General features: G+C 38.4%; 1 protein-coding gene across 1 annotated transcript; it reads left to right on the plus strand.

Annotated features, from left to right (window-relative positions):
* Positions 472–1,822, plus strand: LOC104715045 (putative F-box/FBD/LRR-repeat protein At1g16940). The gene is made up of 3 exons (XM_010432498.1): positions 472–1,344; positions 1,427–1,567; positions 1,715–1,822. Exons 1-3 carry the CDS (start codon positions 472–474, stop codon positions 1,820–1,822), a joined length of 1,122 nt encoding a protein of 373 aa, XP_010430800.1.

Genomic DNA, 12,250 nt, shown 5'->3' on the forward strand with positions numbered 1-12,250 from the left:
TCTTCTCTTCAAGAACCGGTCAAACCAACCCTAATTACAGAACCAGCTCCAATTAGTTTCTAAACCAAGTCGACATCAGGATTAAAAGCTAAACCCCGAAATTGGATCACTCTTCAACAAGCCATGCATCACATAAATTAACATATTTAATGATGACAAAAAAAAAAAAAATTAACAAATTTAAATTCTAAAAGGTGAAGGAAAAAATATATGAGAATCAAGGAAAGGTGTGCGATATACAATAATAACCGGTTTATTATATACTTGAATTTTAAGTATCTTTCCTCTTCGGAGGACAACACAATGTATGTAGGTTTCCATTTTTCTTTTGTTTACCTTTTTTCCGTCTTGGGAAAACTCAGACAGAAACCCTAAATGGTTCCTTGTATATGTATATTTTCTTTTCAAACTCGGGTCTTCAAAAAGACGTGCGACTCCGATTTAGATATTAAGTTGCAGAAGTATTCATAGATGAAGTCTGGGGAGAAACCTGTCGGTGATAGTAGAATCGGAGAAGAAGATAGGATTAGCCGGTTACCAGATTCTTTGCTATGTGAGATACTTCTAAATTTTCCCACAAAAGATGTGATCAAAACTAGTCTTTTATGCCGCAGATGGAGAAATATTTGGCGCTACGTGCCTGTATGGGATTTGCAGATTAACGGGGGTCTAGAGGATGCTGCTAAATTTTCTTTCTTCAAGAGGTTTATGGATTTTAACAGTTCCGTGTGCTTACAAAGAGTTAAGCTAAGGTATGTTGGATATTCGTTCGGGTTTAGAGACTCAAAGTTGATAAACATTGTGTTTAAGCATAAAATCCAACATCTAGACCTTGAGGGTTATACGAGGGACGATACAATTAAGATACCTCCAACCATCTATACATCATGTGAGAGATTGGTATCCTTGAAACTCCGCTGCCTGTTGTTACCTAAACCGCCCAAGTCAGTTTCTTTGCCTTGTCTTAAGATCATCGATCTACAAGAAATCAAGTTTGATGACAGTTCAGCTATGGAGGTGCTTATCTCAGGCTGCTCAGCTCTCGAAAGCTTAACAATGGACAAGATGTATGGAGATAGAGTCTCATCTCAGTCTCTGTTGAGTTTTTGTCTTACCAAAACTGAAGGTGGGGATTTGGATAAGAAAACAGTTACAATGCAAGCTCCAAGGCTTAAGTTTATAAAGCTAAACAATCGTTCTATTGAAAGATTCATTGTAAAAGATTTGGGCTCCATTATTAAGTTGGATCTTGATGGTTTTACTAATTTTGGTGAGACCTTACATAGTTTTCTTACCCTGCTCTCCTTTGTTAGAGATATTACTATCTCTTCTGACATTCTCAAGGTAAAACAACTATATATCTCCAGTAAACTTTTTTTATTGCTTTCCAATATGAAAAGTTGTGACATGTATTCTTTGTTTGTAGGTACTTCATAAGTTCTCGGAGTCCGAATCACTACCCCAGTTTCATAATCTCTCTAGCTTGAGCATCAAGACCGGCATGATAACTTGGAAATATCTGCTAACCTTTCTTGAGAATTGTCCCAATCTAAATTATCTGGTCATGGTTAGCAATTTTTAATTACCAAACTAACTTTTTTTTTTTGAACGTTACCAAACTAACTAATTTAAAACTCAAACTCTGAAAGTGTCATATATATACAGTTGTATATATATATATCCTTAACTTTTTTTTTTTTTTTTCTTGTTATAGGCCTTTAAAGAGCATAAATGGACGATGAATTTTTCAGAAAAAAGCAAGATACGTGGCAGATATAAAGGGACTTTTGAGTTCTCTTCTTTTAAGTTGCGAGAATTCTAAACCAATTTCATTCAGTCAATAGATACTGATGACGTGATTCCCACAGCAAAGGAAGATGATGAACTGATGACGTGATTCCCAATAAATACTTTACATTGCCAAGACGATGTATGTCAAGTTTTTGTTTGCTTTTGCCTTAGAAACTGTAGTTTTGGCTTTGAGGGTTTTAATGATTTGGTCTCATACTCTAAAGCTTCTTTTTTTTTTTTGATAAATTATATACTGAAATTATACATCAATTTTATCCGGTGATGGTATAATCGTGTCCGCATGAAATTTTAAACCATAGTCATCTTACTAATTAACACCATGTTGTAAAAAGAATCTCAAATTTCCCTTAATCGATGAACGTATCACTCAATAAACAATCTCATAACTCTCTCAGTCAAATAAATCTAACTCATAATCAAGAAAGAAGGATAGAAGGATGAACACAAAAGACAAAAGAGTTTTACGATACGTTGTCTCACCTGGATGTTGACCAGCAATTCGTTTAAAATATATTTAAATTGTGAATAATTTTTTTTTGGACAAAAGTAAAAATATTATATTTATTATTTTGAAACCATGATTTAAAAAAAAAACTGAAGATACACGGTTCGAATTTTGAAAGACACTCTCAATTGCCTTATATCCATCTTTGCAGTAAATGTTCCAAGAGCAATATTTTCACTCTTTTCTTAACGTACATTCACCACAAATAAATTTGTGACAAATTAGCTTGAAAATCACCACATTATTTGCAATGTTCTAAAATCCGTTAGGCGCTAGTCGGGCGGTACACCACCGTTTAGCGTATAGCTGGATACGCGGTTGTATATGTGAGATATATACGGTAAATATATTTTACCAAAAAAATATATAGATATGATAAATTATAAATATATTATATATAAATAATTAAATATATATAATTAAAAACAAAATAAATATCAAAATCTCTTCAAAAATACTCATGAAATTGTCAAACCAATAGTATCAACCTTAAGTTGTCAAAAATACTCATGAAATTGTCAAACCAAGTAGTCTAAAACTCAATAATTGAAATAGCAAAGCGAAAACAGAAAAATAAACCAATTTTAATCTTCAAGTTCTTCTTCTCCATCGACTTGTAGAATCTGGTCATCGTCAAACTCGCAATCAATATCATCAAGTTCTTCTTCATTGTCGCATATGAAATCATCTTCATCATCTAACACTCTAATTTGATCTGCATCATCAATTGTTAATCGAAATGGTTCTTCTTCACCTATATCACCTTGTAAATCGAATTGTGAGTCCTCTCCATCATTGGAAATCCCATCAACTAACCATGATTGAGCATTAGCAGCAAGATTCACAACCAATATATCAACATTATTCTCCTTTTGTCTTTTCCTTTGGTTCATCAATCTTAAATTGAATTGGACATACACAAGATTGTTCATTCGACTTACAGCAAGTCTGTTTCGTTTCTTTGTATGTACCTACATATAATAGTAGGCAGCAATATAAATAAAGTGAACCATTGAACTATATGCATAAAAATCAAGGTAATTGAAAATTAGAGCAAACCTTCAAATGTACTCTACTTTCGTTCACATCCGGATGAACTTGTAGTCAAAGCCAAAACTCTCTTAGCCATTTTTGCTAAATTAGGAAAAGCATTTCCATATGTTTCCCACCAATAAACTAAAATTGTAAAATATAAACCAATGTAAATGAGCTAAGTAAATTAGTGATATGGTCTTGATTGTAAGTTTGGAGAAGAATGAATTGTAGCTTAGTTCGCAAGTAGTGAGAGAGTTCAAGAGAGTATAATGAGTGTATAGATAAGAATTGAGAGAGTGTAGAAGTGTAGAAGTGTAGAGGAAGAAATTATTATTTATTACTTGATATGGTTCCTAGATACAAGCTAATTATAGACAATGCTAAAGAGAATATTCTAAGTAGATGTTGTACACAATTACACATACTGATGGCGACATCTCTTACTAAACTAAACATGTGATCTTTGGTTGACTTAAGCTTCCCACTTGTCTCAAACTCGCCAACTTCTCTTTGAGGAAGGATATAGATGTTCCTTGACCATTGGAGACTTCTCAACATGGGCTGGACTCGTTGAGACACTAAATGGTACGGACGGCCCATCTCCTTGTACGGACGATGGTTGTGCGGACAGTGTGGTACAGACAGTGTGTGTGTGTGTGTGAGTTCTCATACTCCCCCTCAAGCTTGATCGACTTAATGTCGATAGAGCTTGGACATCATGAACACCCACCTCATTAAAAACTTAGTATAGAAAACCACTTGGGAAAAACTATACTTAAGGGAAAAAGAGTGTAGGTGCCATGTGAGGGTACTCATGGCCGAGTGAGGTTTTTAAGACCAAGTTTAGAGTGAATATACTCACACACTTGTGGACTAGCCGCCTTGGTGAGAATGTCGGCAAGCTGTTCGGCGCTTGATAATGACACCACTTTTTGCTTCTTGCTTTTCCAGGTGACGAGGTTACCTCCAAGAAACGTGCAATATCCGGTGGTGGATCGATGATCTTCATGGTTGCTGGTGTAATCAGCATCACAATATCCCACCAGTTCTGTGTTCTCATTGCGTCCCATCCAAATTTCTTGTCCTGGTGCACCTTTGATGTATTTGAGGATCCGGTTCAGCATGTTCCAATGATGGATATTGGGACTTTGCATATGCTGGCTAATCTGGTTCACAGCAAAACAAATGTCAGGTCGAGTAATGGTAAGATATATAAGCTTACCCACTAGTCGCCTATATCGTGTGACATCTTCAAATGGAGCTGCCTCAAGCTCCCCCTTTCCGCCTGTCTTATAGTTTTCTTCAAGTGGTGCTGTCACAGCTTTTGATCCAAGTTTTCCTGCTTCACTTAAGAGATCAAGGGCATATTTTCTTTGTGATAAGAATAACCCTTCATTAGACCGATATACCTCTATCCCAAGAAAATACTTAAGCTCTCCAAGATCCTTCATGTCAAAAACTGATTTAAGGAAGTCTTTAGTATCTTGAATGTCTACCTTGTCATTTCCAGATATGATGATATCATCAACATATACTAGAATGACTACAATACCTTTGTCGCTTGGTAGTGTGAAAAGAGTATGATCAGCTTCAGATTTGCGAAAGCCTCTCCCAAGGAAGGTGGTGCTTAGTTTGTGGCACCATGCTCTTGGTGACTGTTTTAGGCCATAAATGGCCTTGTTGAGCTTGAAAACTTTTCCCGGACCGATATTCTCTTCTAGGCCAAGTGGAGGTCGCATGTATACTTCATCCTCGAGTTCGCCTTGCAGGAATGCATTCTTGACATCCATTTGCCAAAGTTCCCAATCCAAGTTAGTGGCCAGCGAGATAACAAATCGGACCATATGGAGCTTCGCAACCGGAGCAACCGTATCACGATAGTCCTCCCCATACGTTTGTGTAAATCCGCGTGCGACGAGTCTCGCCTTATAGCGTTCAATATCCCCATCACTCTTGTATTTAATAGTAAAGATCCACCTAGATGTGACTGCCTTCTTGCCTTTAGGAAAATATGCCTCATCCCATGTGTGGTTGCGTTCCATGGCCGTCTTTTCATCGCTGACTGCATCACGCCACACTTTTTGTTCCTTGGCTTCATCATAGGTTTGTGGAACCCAATGTTTGTCTATTTGGCCGAGGAAGGCTTGGTGGTCCAAAGGAAAATCAGCAAGAGTACATACAGCTTGAATCGGATGGGCAACTGCAACATTTTTTTAGTACACGCGGGGAACATGTTGTAGCCGTTGACTTCCCCGTAAGGGAATAACCTCCCCATGATCATTTTGTAGCCGTTGACTTTGCCTTAAGGGGATAACCTCCCCATGATCATGTGCTTCATTATCATCATCGTCATCATCATCGTCATGTATAAGTGGCTCATCAGATTGACTCTCCTTGTCGAGTGCTTGCTCTTCATTAGAGTCGGACGGGTCACCGGAGGTAGGCTGAGTAAGGACTGCATCTGAACCATTGGGGTCGAGGTCAACAAGTGGAAGAGAGTCTCCTGGTGAGTTTGGCCCAGCTGATTTGTCGGCGTCCCGATCGTTTTTGACCCCTAGCCTCTCAAGGATAATACGAAGGTTCTTGGCGCGGTCGGATGTGGAAGTTGACAATTCGCGAAGGTCATCCCAATTCTTCTCATCATGATACCCTCGAGTTTCCACGAATTTCACATCACGAGACACCAACACTCGTCTAGTCTCAGGATCATAGCATTTATAGCCCTTTTGTGTAGTAGAGTAACCAATGAACATACTTTTAGTACTCTTGGCGTCAAGCTTGTCTCGTAGTTCTCCTGGTTTTAACACAAAACATATACACCCAAAAATACGTAAGTGATCAAAAATGGGCTTTTCCTTGTTTAATACCTCAAATGGTGATACGTCTTGTAGGATTTTTGTAGGAATATGGTTGATTAGGTAACATGCTGCAAGCACTGCGTCTCCCCAAAAACGTTTTGGAACGTTGGTGTAGAACATCATAGAGCGGGCCACTTCCATCATATGTCGATTCTTTCATTCTGCTACGCCATTTTGTTGTGGGGTGTATGGACAGCTCGTTTGATGAATTATACCATGTTGGGTGAGACGTTGTGAGAAAGCATGGCTTGTGTACTCCCCACCATTATCTGATCTTAAGATCTTAATCTTTGCATTATAATGGTTAGTTACATAATTTTGAAAACTAATGAATGCTTCAAGAACTCTATCTTTAGTAGGAAGAAAGGTGAGCCATGTATACTTAGATTTTTTCATCAATAAAAGTAACAAAATATTTTTGATTTTCTCTAGATAAACATGGAGATGTCCACACATCAGAGTGAACCAAATCAAAGCAATTTTCATAAATAGTCAATGACTTAGGAAAAACAGGTTTGCAATGTTTACCAAGGATACACGCCTCACACTCATACTTTTTAAAAGAAATATTTGGAAATATTAATTCTAAAGCTCGCGAATGAGGATGTCCTAGTCTAGCATGCCACATAACATTGTTTTCTTTAACATTAATTGAGCTAAAACAAGACAAATTTGAAGAAGATAGATTTAGATCTTTAAGCAAGTAGAGGTCATCTTGAGTGACACCTTGGCCAAGAACTTTACTTGTCTCAATATCCTGAAAATAAACAACACTAGGACCAAATATTGCATAGCAATTTAAATCAGTGGTAGCTCTCTCAACCGGTATCTTCTCACCATTGGCTATAATCACATTTCCTAGAGCAGGTTTAATGTCACCAATCAACTTAGAGTCACTAATCATATGATGTGATGCACCAGAATCAACAATGAGAGGTTTATTAGGTTTTAAAGCAAGAAGGGAGTTACCGGAGGCCTCCTTGAGGGCTTTGATGAGGGCGTCCAGGTCTGACTTCCTTACTAGCTCCGAAGAGGAAGCTAGTGCAGTGCCATTCCCTTCAAGGGCGCAATTGTTTGGCTCAGTGGTTACTGCTTCCCCCACCATGGTGGCTTGATGCGCCCTTGGTCCTCCTCGGTTTGTCATGGCTCGGTTGACTCGGAGATGAGGGTAAAGAATCTAGCACCGGCTCTTGAAATGACCGACCTTTTTACAATGATCACAAACAGGTGGATTTTTGTCGTCCGGCTTGTAGTAACCTTTGCTTGCGGAAGCAATCTCCACCTTGTTGGCGGTTACTAGCTCTCCTTTGCCTCCAAATAGCCCAATAGAGCCGTGTTCTTTCTGAATCTGGTTGCACACATCGTCAAGGCTTGGGAGCTTGTCTGACCTCAAAATATGCTTGATGAGATCATTGTAAGATGGGTTCAAGGTGAGGAGTAGGCGGAACACTTTTTTTTGTTCACGCCTTTCGTTTAAGATCGCCAGATCTATAGTCGCCGGTTGGAGCATCTCGAGTTCAGCCCAGAGAGATCTAAACTTTCCAAAATGTTTGGTGAACTCCATATCTTCTTGATTGAGGTTATTGATGGCTCTTTTTATTTCAAAGATTCGGTTGACATTAGTAACATTTCCAAATACATTTTGGAGAGTTTCCCATAGATCCTTTGCGGTTTCAAAATAGGAATATGCTTCAAGGATAGGAGCATCAAGAGAGTTTTGAGTAATGGCAAGAACACTTTGGTCTTCTTGGAACCACTTGTCTTCACCGCTAGTGACAACTTCTTTGCCATCTTGGGTTGGTGGCTCCTTTGGTGCTTCACTTGAAGTAATGTGGGTCCAAAGCCCTCGGCCACACAGTCCCGTCTTGGTGGTTCTTGCCCAACTCAGATAGTTCTCTCCTTTGAGAGTAACTGGGACAATAAAGGTCTTGTTGCCTTCCATGTCGTAATATCCGTTGGGTAATGCTATTGTCCAACGGGTAAAGAGAATATTCTTTCAAGAACGAAACGAAAAGAGATTGAAGAGAAAGAGTTTAAAGCGGAAGAGTTTATTGGGTGTGAGATTCAGAGTAAGGAACGAACTTGCTCTGATACCAAGTATGTTTGGAGAAGAATGAATTGTAGCTTAGGTCGCAAGTAGTGAGAGAGTTCAAGAGAGTATAATGAGTGTATAGATAAGAATCGAGAGAGTGTAGAAGTGTAGAAGTGTAGAGGAAGAAATTATTATTTCTTACTTGGTATGGTTCCTAGATACAAGCTAATTATAGACAATGCTAAAGAGAATATTCTAAGTAGATGTTGAACACAATTACACATACTGATGGCGACATCTCTTACTAAACTAAACATGTGATCTTTGGTTGACTTAAGCTTCCCACTTGTCTCAAACTTGCTAACGTCTCTTTGAGGAAGGATCTAGATGTTCCTTGACCGTTGGAGACTTCTCAACATGGGCTGGACTCGTTGAGACACTAAATGGTACGGACGGCCCATCTCCTTGTACGGACGATGGTTGTACGGACTGTGTGGTACGGATGGTGTGTGTGTGTGAGTTCTCATATTGATGGAGTATAACTACATGCTCGTCATCTGTTTGAAAAAAAACTGCTCTACCCTGTTTGAAAAAAAACCTGCTTGTGCTCTCTTTTTTAAAAACATGCTTTTGCTCTGTTTGAAAAATAAGTGAAAGAGGAGTACCTGGATCATAATCTTCTTTCTGGCAGCCTAGGATGGCCCATGGTTTTCCAAAGTTCCCTTCTTTGTTTATGTAAATCGCCAGTTTAGAGTTAATGACTTGACATTGTGTGTTGACATCATTGGGGAAAAATGCAGAGACACACTTAAAGACTGCATTTGATACCTCATCACTGGAGGCTTGGCTTGAATCTTTATAGAAGTAGTATGGGTTCAACAAATAACCTGTCAGATGCAACGGATTGTCAAGTTGACCCTTAATCTTTTCTTCAATGATACTCAATATCGGCTTAACATTTTTTCCACATGTTTTAATCCATCAATAATCTGTTTCTTTGATTCTATCAGTTCTCCATGCAGATATCCCATTGTAGGCTTCTTATCTCCATCAACAAGTCGAAGCAGTTTGACCAATGGTCCAAAAACTTTCAAGCACATTATCACCCCATTCCAAAATTTAACACCCATCACTGTGTTAAATGCCTTGATTCCTTTGGAATGTTTCGACCATTTGCAGTTTCTCCACTCACCGCTAGAAAACATGGCTGCTAGTTGATGCCTCTTGTCCAAGAGACTTTGCAAAGTAAGAAATGATGATGCAAATCTAGTAACACGAGGTCTCACAATGTCTGTCCTATTTGTGAATGTTCTCATCAACNTGGAGGCTTGGCTTGAATCTTTATAGAAGTAGTATGGGTTCAACAAATAACCTGTCAGATGCAACGGATTGTCAAGTTGACCCTTAATCTTTTCTTCAATGATACTCAATATCGGCTTAACATTTTTTCCACATGTTTTAATCCATCAATAATCTGTTTCTTTGATTCTATCAGTTCTCCATGCAGATATCCCATTGTAGGCTTCTTATCTCCATCAACAAGTCGAAGTAGATTGACCAATGGTCCAAAAACTTTCAAGCACATTATCACCCCATTCCAAAATTTAACACCCATCACTGTGTTAAATGCCTTGATTCCTTTGGAATGTTTCGACCATTTGCAGTTTCTCCACTCACCGCTAGAAAACATGGCTGCTAGTTGATGCCTCTTGTCCAAGAGACTTTGCAAAGTAAGAAATGATGATGCAAATCTAGTAACACGAGGTCTCACAATGTCTGTCCTATTTGTGAATGTTCTCATCAACCGCCAATGTCTTATGATGAGCATATATGAAGATTGTGAAGTCTTTCGCCATCTGAATTGTGCCTTTGAACCTTGTGAGTTTCGATATGCTTTCAAGCATCAAATTGATGGAGTGAGTCGCACATGATGTCCAAAATATACTCGGCTTGATCTCTTTCATCATTCTTGCCGCAGCCATATTGTTAGCAGCATTAATTATCAGTAACCACTTGAACTACATTCTCTTCACCAATCTCCTCAATGCAGCCTTTGACATACTCAAATATATATCCACATGTATGAGCCTCATCTGAACTATCTTTAGATGAGCGAAACATTGTACCTCCTTTGCAATTAACACACAGATTCATGATACTTCTCCTTTTTCGTTCAGACCAAGCATTTGTCATAACCGTGCATCCATTCTTCTTCCACTCTTCTTCTTGTGGTTTCAGCGAACCATGAACTCTATCAACCTCTTCCTTAAGTAAAGGCTCTCGAAGTTGGTGTTGACTTGGTGGTGTGACTCCTGGACCAAATTGTCATATAGCTTCAGCCATTAGCTTAAACTCATCGTTTGCTATGGTATTGAAAGGAACCCATGAAGCACCCACCTAGCACTATATTGCTGAACCTTGTGTAGCTTCTCTTTCCAAAGAGCATCATTGATATTTTGTTGCCTAGTTGGAAGAGGGCTAGATTCTGGATTGATGTTTGTTGCAAACTTATCTATTGGACCAAGTGTCCTTTGTATCTTTCTTGAACCCATTTCTTCAAGTTCAATCACATCATCCATATCTCCACTGCCATGAACATTAACTGTCTACCGCAGCTCATCATCTAGAGTTACATTCTTATTCTTCTTCTTCTTTGCTTCCTCGATAGCAGTCTTGCACTTCTCTTGATCATCCTTTGATGATCTTGGACAAGCAGAAACGTTTCCAGCAATTTTGGCAATGTGTTCTTTTATCCTGTAAGCACCTCGTGAAAATTCTTTCCCACACCATTTCCATTTAACTTTGTCAAGATTCTTCGAATCAGACAACATTCCATGTTACCAAGCAACATCTTTCGAATTTCTTTTCAAAACTGTTGAATCTGATGCTCCACTAGGTTCCTCATTCAAACCAGAATAATTTATGCAAAAAAATTACAAAAGACAGATATTTGTAACAATGCTTCGTAACACTGCTTCACAAGATCAAAACAGAGTTTTGATATAAAAACTCTATTTTATGTTTTCAAAACAAAGGAGTTTTGATATCAAAACAGAGTTTTGCGATATCAAAACCCAATACTCAAACATAGTTTTACGATATTAAGAATTATAGGTCTCTAATCAACAAGACAATAATGATAGATGATAAAGCCAAAAAGAAAGATCACATGATATAATATAATCAAAATCAAAACAAGAGAAGGAGAGTATATCAAACCTGAAGACTCTCTGTATATAGAATGAAGTTTGAAACCACCACAAGTTTGAAAACACTACAAGTGTCATGGCAGTAAAAAAAAACAATAAGAAAGCTTAGGGTTTTATCAATTTATAGGTTTACAGTTTGAATGAAGGTTAAAAAAAAACGAACTGTATATACGATAACCGTATAGTCGACCATATAAACGCCGTATAAGAAACCGTATTCGACCAAGCCATGTTAAATGCCTAGACAAGAAACGGTACACTGGGTCACCGTATACCGTATATGGACCGTATATACGCCCCTAAGCCGTATTTTAGAACATTGATTATTTGTGTCTATAATAGCTACAATTAACTGTTGAACGAGTAATAATAATTAGAGAAGGCAAAACAAATGACTTTATTACGATAGCCAAAGATCGGTGAGTTTACAATATATTCTGTTATACGCCGGCGGCTAATTACAGAAATGTATAATCTTGATATGACTATTAATACTTAGGGTACTTTATGTCCTTCTGCGTGCCTCAACCCCGGTATTTATAGTTGATGGGACGTCTCATCCTTATGCCTCGAGATCGATGTGGTACCGCCTCAAAGCTTAGTCGGTGGCCGCTTATTTGCGGGCCGTCACTTACTGGACTGTCTGTCTTATTGGGCCTTCTAGAGACATTGTCGTCCCGATAAGAGCTATCCAGTCAATCAACATTTACAAGAGCCATGTTGACTATTTCGTGGATGAGCTAGGTAGAAGGCCTGTTAAGGCAGGGTGAAACCCATATCCAACAATTGTCCCCCCCCC

Source organism: Camelina sativa, chromosome 9 (assembly GCF_000633955.1).
Source record: "Camelina sativa cultivar DH55 chromosome 9, Cs, whole genome shotgun sequence".
Classification (NCBI taxonomy): Eukaryota; Viridiplantae; Streptophyta; class Magnoliopsida; order Brassicales; family Brassicaceae; genus Camelina; species Camelina sativa.

What these genes read in the sequence shown, in the direction of transcription:
- LOC104715045 (XM_010432498.1), top strand. Translation starts at nt 472, where the DNA reads ATGAAGTCTGGGGAGAAACCTGTCGGTGATAGTAGAATCGGAGAAGAA. An exon ending in TCTCTTCTGACATTCTCAAG is followed by an intron (nt 1,345 to 1,426) that starts GTAAAACAACTA and finishes CTTTGTTTGTAG; the next exon opens with GTACTTCATAAGTTCTCGGA. An exon ending in ATCTAAATTATCTGGTCATG is followed by an intron (nt 1,568 to 1,714) that starts GTTAGCAATTTT and finishes TTCTTGTTATAG; the next exon opens with GCCTTTAAAGAGCATAAATG.